Source organism: Seriola dumerili, unplaced genomic scaffold, assembly GCF_002260705.1.
Source record: "Seriola dumerili isolate Sdu_G_001 unplaced genomic scaffold, Sdu_1.0 BDQW01000149.1, whole genome shotgun sequence".
Lineage (NCBI taxonomy): Eukaryota > Metazoa > Chordata > Actinopteri > Carangiformes > Carangidae > Seriola > Seriola dumerili.
The window spans coordinates 15,399,191-15,421,108 of NW_019174404.1; the positions used below are offsets into that span (position 1 = coordinate 15,399,191).

General features: G+C 40.9%; 1 protein-coding gene across 1 annotated transcript in view; it reads right to left on the reverse strand.

Annotated features, from left to right (window-relative positions):
• Positions 1–10,555: 10,555 nt before the first annotated feature.
• Positions 10,556–21,918, reverse strand: part of col12a1 (collagen type XII alpha 1 chain) — a 55,502-nt gene continuing 44,139 nt past the window's right edge. Inside the window, exons 51-65 of the mRNA XM_022751084.1 lie at positions 20,774–20,932; positions 20,379–20,456; positions 19,426–19,512; positions 18,838–18,891; positions 18,288–18,383; positions 17,778–17,831; positions 16,760–16,813; positions 16,404–16,457; positions 15,776–15,847; positions 15,624–15,659; positions 15,457–15,523; positions 15,181–15,363; positions 14,773–14,850; positions 13,444–13,614; positions 10,556–12,404 (exon numbers count right to left, since the gene is read on the reverse strand). Coding sequence (XP_022606805.1) covers positions 12,394–12,404; positions 13,444–13,614; positions 14,773–14,850; positions 15,181–15,363; positions 15,457–15,523; positions 15,624–15,659; positions 15,776–15,847; positions 16,404–16,457; positions 16,760–16,813; positions 17,778–17,831; positions 18,288–18,383; positions 18,838–18,891; positions 19,426–19,512; positions 20,379–20,456; positions 20,774–20,932 — 1,254 coding nt within the window. The 3' untranslated portion in view covers positions 10,556–12,393. The remainder of the gene's footprint in view (positions 12,405–13,443; positions 13,615–14,772; positions 14,851–15,180; positions 15,364–15,456; positions 15,524–15,623; positions 15,660–15,775; positions 15,848–16,403; positions 16,458–16,759; positions 16,814–17,777; positions 17,832–18,287; positions 18,384–18,837; positions 18,892–19,425; positions 19,513–20,378; positions 20,457–20,773; positions 20,933–21,918) is intronic.

Here is a 21,918-nt window from a genome sequence, read left to right on the forward strand (position 1 = left end):
AATGCGGATTTCTCCACATGAGTTTGAAAGGTGGTGTCTTTTCTTAGCCAGTCCAAAACCAAAAATACAGGAGCAAAAGTGTAAGGAATAAATTAAACACTGTGTTTCACTGCTCTACTGTAAACTGCAAACAGTATCCAAAGTATCTGGATTCTGAATGTGTAAATTTATCCACCCGTACCCTCACAAATTCCATAATAGAGACAAAAACAGCAGTGTCCATGGCATGTCTGCTAAGTGTGTCTCTGCAGCTGACAGTGATGAGCTGCTAGCTGCTGTGCAAACTGGTAAAGTGGATCTGCCGTGTCTCTTCACCACGTTCGTGCTGCAAAGTGTTGGAGCCTCTGTGTTAGACGTTTCAGTTGGTGATTGTATGTTTTTAAAATATTTAACTTATTATATATAAATATAACTTATTTCAGGGTTGCAATCAAGGGGCATAAATTAGCCAATTGATATGTCTACATCATGATCGGAGCTGGAAATAAATACCCGTGACTACTACAGAGTCGTTCAATGCAGGATTGAATGCTGATTGTTTGAGATAAGATTAGCTTAATGAGTTAGCTAGCCACAGCTAGCAACAGTTGTCAGCCAGCAAAATCCCCAGCTTGAAAAGCCTTTTGTCTTCTTCTCTGTCAAATCAAGGAGCCATTGTTTCAAAATTTCAAGTGGTAATTCAGCCACCGTTATGCATTGTAAAGTGCATTATGCATAATGAAAGAACGAAAAGCTTATAGAAACAGTAACTAAGGGGGGCAGGGCTTAGAGAACAATCAGTTACATGCTACTACTATATAGCCTACTACTTGCATACTAGCACACTTTTCACAACTTTTTTCATTAATGCACTCAAATTAATAACAATAATTTGCAAAAGAATAGATGTTTATACGTTGCCATACAGTGTGAAAATATTGGTTGGGTTTCACCACTGCAAAATATACATAGCATGTGGGTTTGACATTCAAACTCATGTGCTGAGACAATCTTTAAATTCAAAACAGGACCTATTGGTGCCATTACACATTATGTGGTGAGTGCATATGTTTCTTGAGGGAAACAGAATGGGGGTGGAAGTGGGAAGACCACAACTCCTCCAGTTGTCATCCGGTTCGTCTGTAACAGCACAGCAATGAACAGCAGACAGTGATCGCCTGTGAAATCCATCACTGATAGGAACAGGATTATAAAACTTCCACTATCATCCGCTTGGAATGTCCCTCCCACACGGATGAAGACCATCAGGCCTCATAACACCTCCTTCACCCCTCCCCCTCATCATTTAAAGTCTGAGAAAGAAATTACTCATGTCATCCTCTGGGGAGAGTTCAAAAGAGGAAACACAATGATTAATGTTATAAATTTAGGTGTTTTATCCATGATAACGAAACACAGATAAACTTCTTTCAGAGGCATAAATGCAAGCTCTTGTGGCCGCACTTCATCATGGTGGCAACTATAAAGGGTGGAAACACAGAGTCAAGGCACTGAGTCATGATGTTGTTCTGTAAACTTAAACTAACAGTCCTGTAAACTGCATACTGTAACCTTAAACTAACATGTTCCACCGAGACGTTCAACAGTGACTTCAGTGTGAAGCTGTAAAATGCCTCCAAATGACCAGCGAGGGACACAAGGAACGGCTGCTGCGTCTGTAGTTTTGTTCTGCTGGCTGTTCTCTACTTAACTGCAGCAGTGTGGTTGGAATAAGGCCTGAGTTGTCTTATAGAAAAAAAATATGAAGCCTTAGCTCAAGTGCTCTGGTCATTTCTGTGGGCTGCTGCTTTCCCTTTGTAAGATAGACTGTGGACTTCACTGTTAAATTAATATCAAATTTCTCATACAAACAAACAGGAAAACCTGTGCAGTATAGCTGAAAAAAAAATACTCTAACCCTAACCCTTCTACCCTTGAATTTCCCCCAAGTCTATGGATGACGATGTTGGCAGGTAAAATGATCCATCCAGCACTTGCTGTAGCCTAAATCAATTCTAATGATTTAGAGACCTTCTGAAAAAGTTTTTTTCTTCTGTTTTTAGTACCACTACAGTCTAGTTTCAGCTTCCCTCGACCGATGCGGCTCATGACAAAAATTAATAGCCTGAAATTTACTGCAGGTTTTGTGTTCCCCGAAGGAGAAATCCTTGTTTTGATGACCACATGACCTTCCCTCTAGCACAAACTATCCATCCATAGATTTTATGGCTGCAGGTTAAACATGGGTAGCCCATACATCCTTCTCTACATCTATCTACGTCCTCCAGCTCTTCTTGGGGTGTCCCAATGCATTCCCAGATCACATGGGTTAAGGAATCCCTCTGTTGTGTTCTGGGTCCACTCTGGGGTCCTAGGGTTAAAGGGGCATAGTAATCAGAAGCCCAAACCACCTGGACTATTTGTCAAGAAGGAACAGTGACTCTGTTCTAGATGTGTGAATGCTTTTTATAAGGAAACCTAACCACCCTACAATGGGAACTCATCCCATCCATTTGTATATGCAGTCTCATTCTCTTGGTTATTAGCCAAAGCTCAAGACCCCTGATCTTGTCTTCCATCTTACTTTCACTTGTGAGCAACAATCAAAGACATGCTCTATGTAATACTATACTTGGGGAACCACCATCAGGCCATGAAGATAGATTGCCATGAAATTTAGTGAGCAAATTTATGGTTCTCAGAAGATGAACCCTTTCCATTTTGGACACCCCATGTAGTTTCGGCTTTGGTTCCAAGACATTAGAGAGTACTGGAGTTGATTTCCATTACATTTGCTGTGGGTTTTCGTGATCCCCAGAGGATGGACTTTAATGTTTTTTTGCTCTCGAGCCAAAATACAGTGATATTTGTCAGTCATTCGCAGAGGGCGATAAACTCTTGATGGTTTAATGACTCTATGTCCTTTCCTCAGGCAAACGTTCTTTCTCTTTATTTTTTAGGTGCATGATTAAAAAGGTTGACTAAAGTAGTGCAACTTGTACCAGTGTATCAACAGCTGACCCAAAATCATAAAAATTCAGTTACGTGACAGAAATGTATGCTGAAATTTTAGTTCAGTCATGATATATCCCTTTTCATCCCTTTTCAGATCAATGAATGACTTCATGTTCGTAAAGCCATGGTTTTTAGTGTCATATTAAAATGTGGAAATCTTAATTCAGTGTGGGAGATATTTTTCCTGTAATTAGATGAACATTCAAGCAGCTTTTGACCATTATCTCTTAACTCAAAATACAAATGTATTCTTTATGCTAATTTCCTCTCAGTGAAGGGAATGAATGAAAACACGACCCATGCTTGCACATATTTTCTCTCATTTTCCTCAGTCTTTCCCAGAACAGCAGGCTCTTTTCCTCCTCTCACTGACATTCACAGACACCTCTGGGAGCTGAGTCACGGAGACTCTTTCTCCGTCGGGGGGTTCACAGGTCACCATGATGGCTGCTCTGCCAGCTGCTGTTGCCTGGGGGGGGGGAACTGGAGAGGATTTTCTCAAAGTTTCTCTGTAAGGAAAGAGTGACACAGCACTATGCTGACCCTCAGCCTTTTCCTAACAGCCCTCTTGGGAGTGAGGCACTAACTGTCCAAGCCCACACAGATAGGCCTCCACACTATCACCCACACAAATGTCTGAATGAACTCAGTGTCAGGATGTCCAACTTTATTCAAGCTATTCTGATATGTAACTGAGCTGGCACAGAGTTTTTTAGGGTTTCCACAAGGTCACCTATCATTTATTGATAATGTTCTTTGATTAATTTTGATCGGTTTCCAACCTCAGAGTGGGACTTTCCAAGCAACCCCAAGATAAATCTAAGAGTGATTAAAGGAATAAAGGTTAAAAAGAAATCAGCTACAGAAAATCGTTTTACTTTTCTCATTACTTAACCTCTTGCCAAACCACAACCCACAGTTTTTACAGTCTGATTTTTGTAAAGATAAATGAGATATATATTGATTAATGTGCTTTAAGGCCTGATCTCAGCGGGATTTTAAACAGTGAGCAGATCCTCTGATCAGGTCAATCCCGTTGGAATGAATTGAAAATGGATCCACTTTAGACAAAATGGATCCTGTGTGAATCTCCAGCATCAAGTTCAAATTCGTTGAAATTTGCTCCTTTACCCAATAGAAAGCCATCTTGTGTCACATCCAGCTCCCACTCCTATTGTGTCTGCCTGTCTCTGTGATTACCTGCCCTGCCTCACCTGAGTTAATTACCCAACCAGTTTCACCTGTGCCCCTTTGTTCTCCTGGGTATAAGTACTCTCCTTTCCCTGACTACCTTGCCAGATCGCCTTTACCCCCATGTGAGCCCCTTGTGTTTCTCTGTGAGTGTTTGACCCAGTGTTCTGGACCCAGCTGCCTGTTTTTTTTGACTTTGAGTTTCACCTGACATTGTTTGGACCTATTTCCTGTGTAGGACTGGATGGCACTGTGTTGTGACCTCTGCTTTAGAGAAGTTGATGGGCAGATTTTGTAAACTGCTGGCTGTAGCTTTGCAGACATGAAAGTGGTATGACTCTACCTCTGGGCGAGAAAGTAAATAAGCACTTCCAAAAATGTCAAACCTATCAATTTAAAATAAGAGAAATCCTGGATACTTTCACCTTGTCAGCTATCTAATAATCATTAAAATGAGAGAAATCTGAGAAGGAAAAATCCCTGCTCACAACCAATGACCTCATCATAAGGCGATATCCTGTGATGAGGGATCATAAGTGCTTCATTTCAAAGCCAAAACGATTGGGAAATACAGATTTAGATGAGACTGTTAGCAGCAAGGCTTGTGATTTCGGCCTGTCAAAATCACATACATCTGTCATGATGATTCATTCCAGTGTGCCTATCTCTGTGGAACACCTACTGAGATGTCTGGCCATCATTAAGTGCTTGTTTATAGGCCCAAATGGTAGCAAGTCACGTGGCTGTATCCTGTCCCCAGTGTGTTCTCCATGCTACCGTTAACTGCATTTCATCTTATCTTACTTTCAACAACTGACTGCATGAATGCATGTGCCCTGTTCCAGTCCCCTTCAGAGGAGACGTTTACTATGGCACAAACTTTGGAAATGACAGTGCTCACTTCTCCCATGAAATCAGGCTTTTCTTTATTTACAAGTGGTTGCAACTTAATCAATACAAGATGACACAGATGACATTTTCCCAGTATGTTTGTCACACTTCGTGTTTGACTCATGCACGATCACGCTGACAAGCAGCTGCACTGGGGGATGTCTGATATCTTTAGTGAGAACTGCTAACTGGTGGTACTGTGTGCTGCCACAAGAACCATGATTTCTGCATCATTTGGCTTGTAATGCTATAAAAACCTCACTGGGCTGAAAGCACTGGAAAATAAGGCTGAAGTAAGTGAGCTCTAATAGAAGCAGATGGACCGTGTCAAAAATGGAGATGACTTATTCCAGTGAAATATCTCACAGCTGCGTGGGAGCATTTAAACGGCCTCCAAAAGGGAAGACTAAACATGTAAACTGATCAACAAGAGGAGGCGGAAATGTGTAGGAGAATGCTGAATTAATCAGGTAATAGACAGGTTCATCCTCACCTACACTCTTGGATGAATTTAAGATATAAAAGGATGTTGATTTTCATGTTGCCTGACTGCGACATCCAAATACTATCACTATCCTGTGTTCACAAAGCTCCCCTGGATGGGTTTCACCTTATCAGCCCTGTAGTCACAACTACAAAGCATCTGAGACCACCCTCGTCCCTCGATAAATACACCATCACAGCTCATTCTGCTGAAAGGTCAGAGGTTTCATAAACATCGGTGCAGACTTTTGTGGGACAGGCAAGGGAATCAAAACACTTTTTGGCCTCAAATCAGTGATCTCCACAGCTGCGCTCTCCATGAACTGCTTCCTGCAGATTTTTATTAAATCAAACCATGTTTTTGATACTATTTATGCTCTGCATTCAGCAACAGCCATTCAATATATTTACATTCTATAATTATCTCTGTATATAGTGTGCTTATTGTTAGTGACGGAGTGAGCCATTGCCGTGCTGGATTCAGATTGCCTACCTATGCATGAGGTATTCATAGGAAACAATCTAGCATTAGTGTTTTCAATTTCACTTCATTAATATCATTGTTTACTGTTCACTTTCCCACAGCCATATCAGAGCTGTATTAAGTTATTGCTAATGCAAACACAAGATTTCCTGCTGCTGCTGGTTCACATTCAGAGCAACTGAAGAAACACAGGGTGGTTTTTATTGTGAAGTAGCTGCAGGAAACACAGTGAATCTGTCACTGCAGTTAGCGCTAACCCGTGATTGGTCGTTAAAAAGTATCCAAAACAATATAACAGTTATTTTCAGCATTTTTTTTTTTGGGTCAGCGGATCATTTTTAATCTTTGCGAGGAAGAGTCATCGGCTTATCAGCGAGGTTACCAGCTCCTTACCTTCTCCTTGCTGCTGTGTGGAAAACTACTTGCAGCAGAAAATCAGATCACGGGTAGGATTATTCTTGGCGTACTCCTTTTATTAAAACAACGTGAGTTTGTTTTGCAGCTCTGTAAACACATACATCTGTTGTTTTCCTGACAAAGTAGCTGCTCAATGACTTTTTGCCGTAGTATTAAACCGCACATGCTGTTATCACCAGTTACCATGAGTGCTGCCAAATCAACCAGGACTAAAATAAAACCATGCTGATCAATTCTTGGCCTCTAATTTTGAAGTGTTTTCAAAGTTTCCCTTTCAGAGTTACATGTGTCTTAGATTATATGATACTATAGACAACAGTAATAGGGTCGCTGGAAGGGATCAGGAGTGATTTTTATCTATAAAACACACTGCATAGTTCTCTGTTGTTTCCTTTTTGAGGGACATTTTGGTGACAGGTAACAGGGCAAACAAGGACATGGGTTTTTTAAGAGGAATAATTCACAACCAAGGCTTTTTTTTTTTACAAGGTCAACTGGAGAACTGTTGGCTTGCTTCTTCTCATATCCAAAGGGGAGTGCTGCTCTGCTGTTGCTTTTGGCATCTCAGTCAGTGGAAACCTACTGTCTGCATGCTGACTGAATATTTGCCCTTTGAGGAATCAACCCCCCTTCAAGTTCAAAAGGCCTGCTTCATTCCTTCCCCAGGTTTTGGTTGGCAAGCTAAGAATCAAAGCCACTCCTTTCTAATGGGTGGCTGCTTTGAGTAAAGCAATTCATATACGTTTGTGTCTGGTTCCCTCTGTGCAGTACCATGTAAGCCAAGATGAGATTACGTACGATATAATATGATAGTATCATTCACAGGAGGGGGCGTAGCTTACTGTAAATTGATTTTATTACGTTTTTGATGGGATTCCACATAACTGTCCATAATAATAAATTATTCTACTGCATTTTACTGGAAAGTTGGAGAGTCACAAACGCAAAACGCTCTTTCAGAGTCTTGTCCACCTTGCCAAAAGTACAATTCAGAGGGGAAATTTTTCAAATATAAAAAAAGAAATCAGAACAGAAGATTGGCTTATTGCAAAGGCCATCTAATAAAGAGCTTTATTATGATTACTGGTCTTCAAGAACTCACACTCTCATTATCCCGTGAGTGTCCTTGAGTAAAACTTTGGGTTCTTTGTTCTCTTATTCACTTTGCTTTCTTGCCAAGAGTTGGATGAGAAGGTTGACACCACTCTAACATCTGAATGCTAAATATTCCACACAAAAAAAAAAAGTTGAACTATTCCTTTTAATGAGGCATCTTGAACCAGATTGTCCACACTGCAAATGATAAATGTTTTGGTATTGACACGTTAGAGCAATATACATTTATATTTGCCTTCCCTTCAGGAGGATGTTTCATGACTGGGTTCTCTATCTCCATGTAAGGTTTGCATCGTAACGATTAATGTACTGTTCAGCAGGTTACATTATGAGCAGAGCTATAACATGTTTTCATGAAAATATGAAAACTTTCCACGTTTCTACGTTCCACTGCATGTGATCTCCATCATTTCAACTGTCCTCCCACCACTTCTCATGCTAGTGCTTTCATAGCGCTCCTAAAAGTCCAAATAAAATTTTACTTTGCAGCCACTTATGATGACTTTTCAGTAAAAGGCTGATTTGTCTCATGTACTGCCCAGTGCCCATGCATAGTGTCATTCTCTTGTGGCCTTAAATGCTTATAAAATGCTATGCAAGAATTCACCGTAAATCACCCTGCCCGATTAACAATATGTAATGAATTGTAAATTATTAAACAAAGATACAAGAAAAATGTTCTTTTAAACTTTTACTTATATAGGCAGCTCTTTAGTAAATCAAAAACAGGTGAATTGCAGAGGTTGAGTTTTGCTTTCTTTGAACCTCAGGCGGCATTTTAATGTGCCAATGCTGATATCACGTCACACGGCTGATATGAATCTGCAGCAGTTTAGAGAGGCTGAGAATCCCTGACTTTCTATAACAGTACATCAAAGAATAACAAGCAAAACATGAGCTGATGTAATTTAATGTTCAATCATCCTGTTCCACATTCATGTCATTTATTGACCATATGGTAAGAGTCTGACATTGTTCTCACTCCTGGCTTCTTGACTGGTGACCAACTTTATCTTCCATTTGCAAACTGTATTAATACCCTTCTCATATCAGCAGCCAGTTAGCTTAGCTTAGCATAAAGACTGTAAACAGAGGGAAACAACTAGCCTAGCTCTGTCAGCACCTCTAATGCTAATTGTTACCAGTTATGACGAAACACATAAAACCACTTTTTATTTTTGTACAGATTAAACAAATGAGATACACCATGGTACTTAATGACCTTTTAGAGGTGCTGATAGGTGGATTTTGGTACCTTTGTACTAAGCTAAGCTAGCAGTTTTATAATAAGCCAAACATTTTACATTTACATTAAGACTAGCTATAAGTTTCCCCTTTTTCCAGTTGTTATGCTAAGCTAAGATAACCGTCTGCTAGCTTTATTGTACAGACATGACAGTGGTATTGATCTTCTAATCTAACTCTCAGGAGGAAAGCACATAATGTTCACTTTTCCTTAAAGTCTTAATATGGGAATTAAATTCTAGATAAGACCACAAATCGTCCTACCCACTGCTGCGGAAGAGACACTGTCTGATGTTTGCACTGGAGATATAAAACAGGAGTTATTTAAAATCTGTAATAACCACAGACTCCGGAGCAGCCCACTTGAAACTCTTGCCACAAAGTGAACACAGATGCACGCTGGATTGTCAACAAACTCAAAGAAATCAGCAGACAGAATGCAGACAGGGTTACATTGAGGATGGTATCAGGCATCACTGAAGACAGTTTTCTATGAGTTTGGAGGGAAACCGGGTTTGATTGGTTGTTGTGGAAAAAAAGGGGGACTTAAAGGCTTCAGTGTTGTCTTGGACAATGTCACAGAATGACATCAAAACAAAAATTAGAGCCTGATGTTGAGATATAGTATGAACAGCGTATCACTTATAACAGGTATGAACATATTTCAACAAGGCCAGTATGTCTCAGCGAATGTTCTGCTCTGAGGTACATATTGTAAATGAAAAGAAGCTTTATAGAAAAGCCACACTGTAAAATGTGCACGGGGACCAAAGCTGTGGGTGTTGTTACGTTCTACTATATATGACAATGCGCTGTTAAAAGGAGATTTACATGGCAGCATTTGTTCTCGTGTAAGCTCTTTTCTGTGAAGTGCTTTCACAGACTTGCCTCCGCTTCCTTTATGATTAACATCAACCAGCTGTTCAGACACTCATACTGTACTTCACCTGTACGAATTCCCAGCTCTCATGAAATATAAACATCTATAAACTCTATTAAAGCTCCCCTGGCTTTCCAAAAGTGCCTCATAGTTCGCTTGCACACATCAGTAAATAAGAATAAGAAATTAAAGGGTTTTCCCCACCCCCTCAAGTTGATCTCTGGCATTTGTGCAGAGCTTCTCAGACATGCTTTCATTATATCATGATAAAGAGAAATGGCGTCATTTGTTCCTTACCTCATACATCTCTTATTTCATCATTAGATATGTTTAATGGGTGGAAAGCTGTGAATTTTTCCAGGTCTGCTATCTGCCCAGTCACATTTGCATTGTTTCCTCACGGAAATCCAAGTATATTCATTACAACCTGATAGGATTAGAGCCAAATGGGTGCATATAAAACACTGCAAAGTGGTTCCCAAGTTGGGAAAAGTTAGGTATTGTGGGCTGTTTGTTTTCACACTCCCTCCTCTTCTTGTTGCCCTGACACGAACAGACATTCTGGACGGCTCAAAATATCTTTAGCTGTCAAAATAAATAAAGGCTCAAACTTCAAAGTGTACTCCTCAAGGCCTAATGTTGGGAAGAAGAAGGTTTAGAGAAAATGAGATCTCTTCCGTCTAGAGGAATTTGGTAGAAAAATGCAGATGCTGCATTAGACAACAGCCTTAGATCTAACCTTTGTTTTTTTTTTTTAAGGTAATGATTCTGCAAAAAGTGGTTTTGGCTGTAGACACAATGTTCTGTTCAGATATTGTGATTAGCAAAAGACAAAAATAAGTGAAAACAACTGCAACATTTTCAGTAGTTTTATTGAAAAATGCCTCTTCTGTTTCAGAAATAAATAAGAAAATAAGGCTGTGTGGAATTCACAAAATGTGCAGTTAAAACATGAGAAAAGCAATTCTATGTCCATAGTCTTGCAACCAATTCCAAACTGCATTGATAGAAAACAACAACTATATTCTGACTTAGAAATCCTCAGTAAATATACAACACAAACATGCAATTCCACCTTTGGTAACAAAAAACCCAAAACAAAAAACAAACAAAAAAAAAAGTTTGGTTTGTTACAATAAGTCAGATTATCATTCGGTTTACAGGCCGTACAAGACATCACAATGCACAAATCTTTGGGGATCAAATTCATCATCTTTTTTTTTTTTTCTTTTTTTTTTTTACCAATGGAGTATCTGAAACAGCTTTACATACTGAAACTGGACAAAAACAACATGGGTAGCGTGAAAGTGTTCAGAAACACACATATTGTACTTCCTTCGACAAACTTTCTGCTGGTTTTCACATGATTAGTTCATTACACATTGGAGTCCAATAAACACTTGCAGTTATTTTACAAGCAGACACTTAAAGGGAAACACTTAGCAAGCACACAGGTTTGTAATGAGCGAACATGTAGGTTTGTAGTCATCTTGCTAAACTTTCTCATGTCAAAAAAATATATGTTCAATATAACCAGGGGTATCAAACCCATATAAGTACTAGTTTTGTTCTGAATAGCACTTCATCCTCACATTACGTGATCATGGAAGTCATTTCAATATTACACTTTCTGAGAACTCTTGATCATAGCTATGATGTGTCTGTATTCCCTCTTGGTAGTGATCTCTTTTCTCGTTGGTTTCGTGAGTAACCGGGTGACTGTATTGTCTCAAACTCTCCAGCTGGCTCCACAGGTATAGACACTACATCAGGTTCAGGCTGGTAGCGGTTGTCTAGAAAAGTATTTGGGACGGCCAATCAAAAAAAAGGTTGTTTTTTTTTTTTCTACAACTTTTTACATGCACAATTTAAATTATATTGCACTATGGACTTCCAGAAAATGCCCTGTGTCAAACTATTGCTTCCTAAAGTACCAAAAAAAAAAGCTAAACAAAAAACTGTTGTGATGACATTTACAATAAAATCCATCAAGCTATTGGATAATAAGATGTAGTAAAATAACCAGCTCATACTACAAAAGACTCATGGAAATGGCAGGGGAGCAACATTTAGCACTGATATGGCCAACGTACACAAAGGACATGATGATTAAACGTACAAATGAAACATGCTTCAGTCTGGACCAGAGCTGGTGAAGTCACTTAAGGCATTGTAAACAGAGGTTATGCTGGTGGTAAGTAAGCAGAGGGTTATGAGGCACAAGCTCAATACAGATGTTAACTTGATTTTTAGTGAAATGTCCGGGTTCATACAATCATTTACAAGGCAAAAAAATTAGTTTTATTTACACATATCACCTCCACATTAACGTTGCTTTCAGTTATGAAATCCTCTTTGTTAGTAGTTGTTTTGGGTGGTATTTGTACATGCTCCTTCCTTCGTAGAAATGCTCAGGCTCTGTTTTTTTATTTCCCAACGGTTTGTGGTTCATGATGCAAACAGGCCAGCAGGTTGCCATCACTGTAGCTTGTAGCTGTGAGATGATGTTAGTGCCAGTCCGCTTCGTTCTGTTTTTCTTTTTTTTTTATTTCTTTTTTGGCTTTTGTAATGTTTGTTTTAATGTTCAATAATTATGTCCATGGTGATTATCCTTACATGCCCCATAGCAAATGGGCAAACATCTCAGAAACAGGGCTTCAAAGTGTAAGCGGCACAGGTGACTTAACGTTTACTATGCCAAACCTGAAAATAGTTCAAAGAGGGTGTGAGTTTTCACTGTGGAACAAAGTTATTAGCATATTATTTGATTTAATGTAAGTAATCATACACAACTAGCTAGAATGCTTTACATGCCAGTTTTAAAATTGTACATCAAATGTATGGAGGTATTGGAATATGGTAGCTCCGAATTGACCGTTCACTAACCCCCTCCTCGTTTCTGACTGGTGACTATTAAAACCCCTTTAGCAACTTTTTTTCTTTGTTTTTTTTTTTGTTTTTGTTTTTTTTTTAATAAAACTGTGACAAATCTAGCTACTTTTTGGGTGGACTTTAACTCCTTTCCCTGGAGGAGAGATGCCAATATCTCTCAGTGAATGTGCTGTTATGAGGCTGTGGCTCTCTGGACTGACCTTGTTCATCAAGTAGGGAGTCACTAATTTGCCTGATCACCATTGTTTGTGCGGGTAAATGACTTCTTTGTTTTTATTAAAGTTAAACTAAAGTGGAATTTAAATTGGCTATTTAAGTTTTATGTTTTTCCTTTAGCTATGTTCCACTGAACATTTTAAAACAGGTCAGCTAGAAACAGTAAAAGGCCGGCTTCCAAGCAGTTTCCAAACAACTCATGGAGCTAATGTTAGCTCAATTCACGAGCTAGCTACAGCTGATAAAATCTGCCAGTGACAGTTGTTATTTGTTGTTGGCTAGAAATGAGAAACCTTGTCTACCTCTGCATGAAATCTGTCTGAATTTAGATGATAAATCTGCCAGATTATCATTTTCAACTGCATTATGTGCCATGTGAGAATGAAAAGCATGAGGGGCATGGCAATTGTAACTAAGGAGGCGGGGCTTAGTGAACAAAACTTTTATGGAAATAAGTTATAACAGCTTTCTGTACAATATCACGACTGCGGAACACTTACATCCATACCTCCATACATTATCAAAGAAAGAGGTAGTGCACCATCTTGCAAATGTCATTAGTACATACACCTACTGCATACACATCTTTTATCTAATGTAGTACCATGCAGGACCTAGACAGTTCTGAGTGTACCTGTGTATCCTTGTCCATTGTAAGGAATGCCAACACACTGAGAGGAGTCGCAGTATCCAGTGGGTCCTGGAGGTCCCCTCACCCCAGGAGTACCCTGGCGACCTGGAGGGCCACGAGGCCCAGCGGAACCAGAAGGACCTGGGGGTCCCGTTCGTGACTCGCCTGGTGGCCCTGCAAAGGGAAGAGAGAAGGTGAGTGGGGCCAGTTTTGAAAAGGGAGTTTCTGAAGCTCAACGCAGAAACCCACTGACATCACCCGTAAATCTTCACTGGAAATGGTGGGGGTAACACAGGGCTGTAATTTAAATTTTTCAATGGCTCAATTAAAAAGCCGGACCCAAAAAAAAAAAGAAAAGTGTGGGGCTGTGTGGAGTTACCCCCTGGCCCCGTGTGTCTAGACGGTAAAAACTCAGGATGGAATTTTCCCCCTCTCTCTTTTTCTCTTCCTTAAGTGAGCCCATGTGTTGTCAATGAAGCCACCAAAGAAAGCTCATTGTACAACAATCCAATTCTCTCTCCAACCCCCCGCCCCCCTTCCACGCACATGCACACACGCACGTACACACACACACAAACACACACACAAAAGTGAGTCATCAGTGTGGACTTCCTCCCTCTGGTCCTCAGTTTGTTTCTCACTTCATTCACAGAAACAGACATGTCAGTGTTTTGGTGTTGTGGGGTTGACATCAATAGAAGGTTTCTGTTGTTTTTCAATAGCTTCCCTTGGGAAAGGAAATCTTGTGAAGTGGTGAGCGTTTTATATTGGATATCAATTGCAACTGAGGAGAGGCTATGACCTATTTCAAACTGACAAATCACTCCAATAACATTTTTTAACAATTGTTTCTGAAACTGCATCATGGCTTTCACTGAAGACTAAATTCTAGACACAGAAATTCTCTCCTCAGTGATGAATGTAAATACCTTCCATTTAACGTATAATATTTCAAATGAGCACAGTGTTTGGAGAAGCTCAATATACACAGACAAGATCCTCAAGAAAGGAAAGAATTAGGAATATGTTTGGGGTCTCTCCAAAGAATTTATGTGGTGCAGCTGCCAAAACAAAGATGCCCAAGTCACATATAGGTAAATTTCATCCTCTGGTTGGAGTGTATCATTTTAATTGGACTAACGGGAGTACTCTGTGTCCTAGAATGGGCCACAGAGGTGTGAAGATAAAGTTGTAAGAGAACAGTGGGACACCAGCAAACTGTCTGCAGCTGCTGAGAACAATGTTCAACACAACATTTGGTCACTTGTGGGTTCCTGGCTCATTTGGTGGCAGATTCAATTAAAAACAGGCTAAAAAGGCAAACTGTGTTACCTGGTGGCCCATTTGCACCTCTTTGTCCTCTGATACCAGTTCCTGGAGATCCTCTCTCTCCCTTCTCTCCTGGCAAACCTACATAAACAGGAGAAAAGAGGAAACATCACTTTCACACCAAAAAAGTTTTCCCAAAAATCACAAGTATCCTGAAACGGGTATGAAGCTACACAACGTGTATGAAACACAGGAGCAGAAATCCATGATTCAATAATATTGAATCATGTGTAGACACAAGGGTAATGCAGTTATGTTGTTTTTGCTTTCATGTTGAACTGACACTACAGTCTACAGAGTCAGTGTCTCCATGACCCTAATTATTTAGTTGCTCACCAGTTGCTTATTATTTCTCTGCCTGCTGCTTTGTAGCATGACCTAACCTTCAGAAAAAGAGGAGAGATAAAGTACCTCTTTCTCCTTGATTTCCAGGTAAACCTGGGCTTCCAGGGAAACCAGCTCGGCCCTGCTGCCCAGGCTCTCCGCGGGATCCCTGGTTGCCAGGAGGGCCAGGAGGACCAGCTGGCCCGGGACTGTTGCTACGATATCCAGAAGGAATCTGGTTGAGCATCATATCAATTCTGCTCATTTGACCTGTAAAAGAAGAATGAAATTAGTTGGATTTGGACAAGATACACATTTTAACAACTGTAAAATTCCCGTAGGATTAAGAAAAGCTTTGCTCACTGTTCACAAGCTGCTCACAAACTTGTCTGGCAATGGAGCGCATCATGTTCTGGGATGCAAAGTCTCCCTGGAAAACAAAGACATTTTCATGCAGAGACGGCATTGCTATCCGGACTGATGATGGATGACAACAGGTGGATGAGGTGTTCAATAAAAAGGATACATACCCTCTCTCCTTTCTCTCCTTTAAGGCCAACAGGTCCCTGATGACAAAAAGAACAACGTTAGACCAAGCGATGACAATGTCCTCAATCTTAATCTCCTTCCCTAAACTCTGTCATGTGACCATCAGTTCGTGCCTTGTATAATTAATACATACTGGGTTTCCTGTGTCTCCTGGTTTCCCTGGTTTCCCAGTAATTCCTGGTACACCTGGATTTCCAGGGGTTCCCTGAAAAAAAGAAAAAAAACACAAAGTGTCGTGTTTATTTTAAATTACTGCACAGTAAACATAATTGCATCGTTTAACTCCTGCTCCCTATTAATGGTTGTGTAACAAGCTTTAAGTTGGGACCTATGCTTTGACATCTGCAGTGGGGTTTGGGGGCGGGGGTGTGTGTGGCACAAGCTGCCAAGAACACTAAAGAGGAGATGGAAATACACACATCTTGCTAATGGCCCTTAGAGCACTCAGGATGGTATAGTGCATGTGAATTCTATGCTGGCATGTTGCCTGTTGGCATGATGGCTGGATTAAGTAGATTCAGACCTCCACCAAACCACAGAAGAAGAAAATGAGATGCGTGCACCCACCATCCTCGTAACAGTGGAGGGGCCTAGAGACTACTGTCTGCTTTTTTTATGTGCTGTTCCAGCAGAGTGCAACTGTGGAGCCAGAGGAGTAATTGTTGTAGATATGTCAGGAAGTAAAGCACGCTCTAAGGAATATTTATTTGGCTCTCTTCTGCACAACATAAAGACACAAACACATGCACGCACGCACTCACCATGGGCCCCGGTGGGCCTCTAGGTCCAGATGGTCCCTCCTTTCCTGGTGGCCCCTATGTAGAAACAACACACAGTCACTCGTGGGTTACAACACACTGGGGACCCTGTTCATGCAATACATCAGTGTCATGACTTTATATTGGTTTCGGCCTCGAGTCTGTCATTTGAAATTACATTTATAAGTATTATTTTGGCTGACGCAAGTGAGAACATGCAGTGTGACAACAGTAATTCTGTACACGCCGAGCTAAGTGGGTGATCACATGCAGAACATGAGCTTAAGTAAGTGTTGGATCCATTTAGTACGCTTTGAACACAAGTGTGTTCACTCAGCAGGCCTGGAGGTGGATCTTACCCGTGCTCCGCTTGGTCCAACGGGGCCCAGAGGACCACGTGGCCCAGGAGAACCCTGGGAAAAAAGCAGACACACTTAATCAAATGCTAATCATCAGGAACAACATATTTATACAGCTCTCTAATGCCTCTGTTTGACTTGAATTTACAGAAAAAAATCCTGCAGTTTCCTAGTCATTTAGCCAAAGATAATATATCAGCCCGATACTCGAAACTGGAACAATCTCTCTCTTGTCAGTTGACACATGTCTACTTGAATTGTGTGTAGACAGTGTTGTTCTTGTTAGCTCTATTGTGTGAAGTAACCAACACAATGCTGCCAATAGGCTCTCAAGATCATAGAGTGGGACTTTTTTTTACCAAGTCTGAATTCGCTTATTCAGAGGCCAGAATATCCAGTGCTGATGTTCCCTCCAGTTGAATGGTGGGAGTTGGCTGGATGACCTTAGCTGAATGAATGAGCGGCTCCTTGGCTAAGAGATGGCTATGTCATGCCAGCCCACTCCAAAATGCACTCCCACCAAAAAGTTCCCATGTAATGTAAAATGGGTTTGAGATTGAATTTAAATCTGTCTCCGACTTGATGGAGCAGTGATGTCAATTATCCGAAGGAGCTAAAAGTTAAAGACTTTGAACTGTAAACCAAGTCCCCAAAATGACATCTACTGTGAGTCAAAGATGTTCAAACTTCAGACCGACTTCAAGTCTTCACAAAGTCACAGTCATCTTCAATTATGAGGCTGGAGAAGAACATGTTCCATTCCCTATTTCCCCTTCGGTAACATGAGTCTACACTTCATAATAATTTAACTGCATCACTGGCCTTCTACTGTTTGTCAATCAATGGGCTGATTTGAGAGTGTGGGTCTCCCTGAGGATGGCATGGTAAACCTCCCACTCCGAGTGTGGTTTCAATCTCGCCATGTGGCCTGAATCCAGGCTCCAGTAGCAGCACTGCTCTCTATGGATAGTCTCCTGTTTCCTGTTCATAAACCACAAAATGAGAGGGGAGTACTTACTTGCAGACCAGCCAGGCCCGGGTCTCCAGGATCTCCCTTTGGTCCAGGGCGACCCTGAAGGCGGAGGAGGAGGAGGAGGAGGAGGAGGAAGAAGAGGAGGAGGAGGAGGCGGAGGAGGAGGAAGAAGAAAAAAAAAAGAGGTTTTCAAGATGCTTTAGTCTTTGTTTTATCCTTTTTTAGCCTGTGATTGTGATTGATTTCATGTTTTGAAAAGAACATCTGTAGGTAAGAAAATAAAGAAGCAGTCTGAGCTGCCTGGGGAGAAGAAGGGATGAGTGTGGTGTGTTTTGACTGTAGCTGTGAATCCCACTCGCTGGTGGATCTGAGACAGAGAATATTTCATCTGTTCTTTCACACTTTCACACAAACTGCTCATTCACATCAGCACGTATGAGCCATGATCATACATGATAGTGTCTGTCATATACGTTAAAATCTTTCACTTTTCCTTCTCTTCGTAGTGTATTCATAATGTCATATATGAACGCTTTGTAGAGTAGATAAACTTACAGGTTCTCCAGGTAGAGACAGTCCGTTAGGGCCTTGTGGACCCGGTGGTCCCATTGCGCCTGGGAGTCCTGACTCACCACGAGGACCCATGGAACCCTACAGCATTACCCAGACATAAAACAATGCTGTTAAATAGCCACGGTAAGAGAAAAGAACCCCCAAGACAACCCTAATCAGTTTTTTAATTGCATAGATACAGAAAATTAATGTTAACAGTGTTGGGAAGTGGCCCTTTAAGGTACTTGACATAGGCTCCCTTTAAATCAAGTTGAGGAAAAATATACAACAGTGTTCGATAACTGGATTCAGATGTGCGCAATTTCCTTGCAGAGCAGTAATAGCTTCTGAAATACCATGGCAATGAGAAGGTGACGTTTATTATGTGTGAATTTAGCATTACTGATAATGTCGGCAAGCTTCATTGGCTATGAACAGAGTCGGGTTATTTGCTTAACACTTAACTTACAGTAAAAAAAAAAAAAAGCCTGTAAAAAAACACCCACTGATAATAATTTATAACATGCTTTAAGGGATGTAAAGTTTAACTCACAGCGTTGCCGGGTTCTCCTCTATCTCCTCGTGGTCCCTTAGAACCTGGGCTGCCCTGGAAAGGCAAAGAGCCAGAAACACAGGGTGAGTGTAACAACAGGAGCAGATTCCAAAAGCCTTAAAACCCCAAACCCTACGAAACCCTCACTGGGGCTTAGTGAGGTTATCAAGCACACATATTCCAGACTTCTCCTCAGGACGTTTTTACTGTTGTTTTTCCCAACAGGCATTTATCTTATGACACTTCTCTCTACGACCATATTTCTTTGCATGCCACTGTCTCATCATCTACTGGTTGTACCAGAAGTAAAAGAAAATACCACTCCTGATTCGGGGGACATCCTCAGTCTACTGAAGGTCAAACTATATAGCAGGCAAATATCAAGGAGGTCTTTATAGCTGTACGGTTCTAACACTATGACAACCACTATGACTTCCTCTGTGCATCAGCAGAGGAAATAGGTTGTAACATCATCATCGTTATCAAAACATATATGACTTCCACATTTGATCAGGTGAAGACAGACAGAAGAAGAAGAGGTGAAGATAGACAAGAAAGTAGTGGAATGTGTCTGGATAGAGTCTTTACCGAGGGTCCAGGGGGCCCCTGAGGGCCGATGCTGTCCTGTGTGCATGTGCATGAGTGGGGAAGGGCTGGGCACTTGGCCTCATCTCTCTGAAAATGGAAGACAGAAGATACAGAAATTAGAAAAAAAACATAAATGTGCACTTAAGAGGAGTATTGTAACTTTCCCTTTCACAGCCATTAATAATTGAGACCATGTCTTGGCAATCTGCACAATACAAGGGGGTAAAACTGAAAGTAGTTGTTGTAATTTTGTGGCAGTCTCCTGGCTGCGGCTTTGACTTTGTTTTTAATTTAAAAAGAAGAGACAGTTTAGAAACCAAGCAAAGGTCATGGTGGAACAGTGGCTCAGGCCTAAATGTGACTGGAATCAGCAAAGTCAGTGAGGGGGGGGGCTTTAAGACCAAATACTCAGAGACAGCTGCAAACCTTGTCCACATTTTTGGAAATGAGTCTCTGACATAATGAGTTATATAACACTGCAATCATTGATGTGATGTATTAATATCTGATGTAAATTACAGAGGAATTACTTATAATTGGATAAATGTTCCTGCATCCGGTGTTTAACATAGTGTATCCAAATAAATATGATTTACTGTCTTGCTCTGTGATCTAAAGGACTGCTTGTTTTCGTGTAACTAGGAGGTTATGCTGGCAGCAGTCCAATTAGCACAATTACACAGGATACAAGGATCTATTCAGTTCAGCTGAGGGACTTTTCTTTTGAAAGAGCAATCTAGTTATCAGCAATGCATCAACCCCAATCACCAAACACCAGTTTAAAGATAACCTAGATTGTAAGCCCCCGAGACGGCATAACATGCACGCAGCATATACAATCATAATGGTCCTCTTACTATGAATTTTTAACAGCTAACTCAATATTAATGGTGGTAGTGCACCTGTAAATGACCTTTTGACTCGTATGATCCTACAATGACACTTGTTCTTACCATGCTGGGCAGGTCGCAGCATCTGTCTCGGCTGATCCAGCTCAAGCTGCAGATAATATCGAACATCTGGAGCTGGAACTACACAACAGAAGAGGTCGGGGAAAACATCGAGGGGTGTTACAAATGGCTCCCATTCACAATGAAAATGCACATTGTTGAAAACAGACAAACAATGAGCCCCTCAGAGAAACAGAGAGATGGAGGGTTTCATCCTTCCAGCAGTCACTGGGAGCAGTTAAAACTTAATTGTGCATCTACGCACAAGAGGTTTTGGATATTCATTCTTTGGAAAGTTGTGAGATGCTCTTCCAAACGTGTTTTTCCGAGCCCTTTTTTTGCTTTTTTTTTTTTTTTAAGAAGTTTGAGTTTTTTTTTTTTTTTTTTTTTTTGCTTACTGTTGCAGACTGCCTCCTTCCACCTCCAGACTTGACCAACTTGCCAAGCACTTCATAGCCGTCCAGTGTGATGTTGTTGGCCTCCTTGATGGGCTTCTCTGCCACCTCTTGGCAGTCCACGTTGAGCTTGACTTTCTCGGGAGAGATGCTGATGTGGAGCTGCAGGAGCGAGAGAGAGGATGGAGAGAGGGCATTATTACCAAAACATTCTTGTTTTCTCAATACTGCATAGTTGCCAACTTTGATGCAACACAATTACTTGGCAAAGACTACTAAGAACATTGGAGCTTTTGAAAAGCTGGGTTTGGCATTTGTTTCTATTTGGAAGGGTCATGATTGCCCTTTAAAAGAGCAGAGGAATTCTTTAAGAAAGTGCAACCATCAGGCTAGAGGCAGCCTCACTGAACCTTTTTAAACCAAGTTGTCTGTAGCTCATAAAGATGCTGATAATGTATTCCGCATAATTGCAAGATTTCAAGTGTTTAGTCTGTGCAGAACCATGTTAATTATAGATTCTGATATTACCCCAGAATGGTTACTGATTTGGCATACGACTGCTGTTTGATCCCTCTACAGATGAATGGACCATAAAAAAAGGAAATATACAACAGTTGGCATTTTGGTGTCACATTAAAGCTGCAGTCAGTGATTGTATAACAACACAGAATGACAAAGTGCCAGATTTTGTAGTTTCCTGTCCAGAGAACCCGGCTCCACATCTTGAAACGATATCATTTGCGGTGTGCCATCAAAAGTCCTACACTTTCCATACTTTTCCCTTCACAGTTGCAAATTTTCCCCTGCTCACAAGCTTTCTTTACGTCAGGAAAAGCAAGCTAAGCTACCATCTCTTTCTACAAAGCCATACCAACCACAGACGAGGCCATACTTCTCGGCAGCCGATCAGAAAATTACAGTTGACTTCCTTGGCAACAGAACAAACTATCTGGTGGACCGCAAAGAGAGAGGGGTGTCGTTTATCCAAGGGTCCATACATGGCGTGTATACATTACCTCACTGACCAATAAGTAAACACAATAAAAACACTTCAGTCAGTGGAAAATAAGACTTCAGGAAAACTAGCTTTTGAGTGACCACTGCTCCCTCAGGTTATGGTACTCGCTGCGAAGTGATCTGATCCCTCA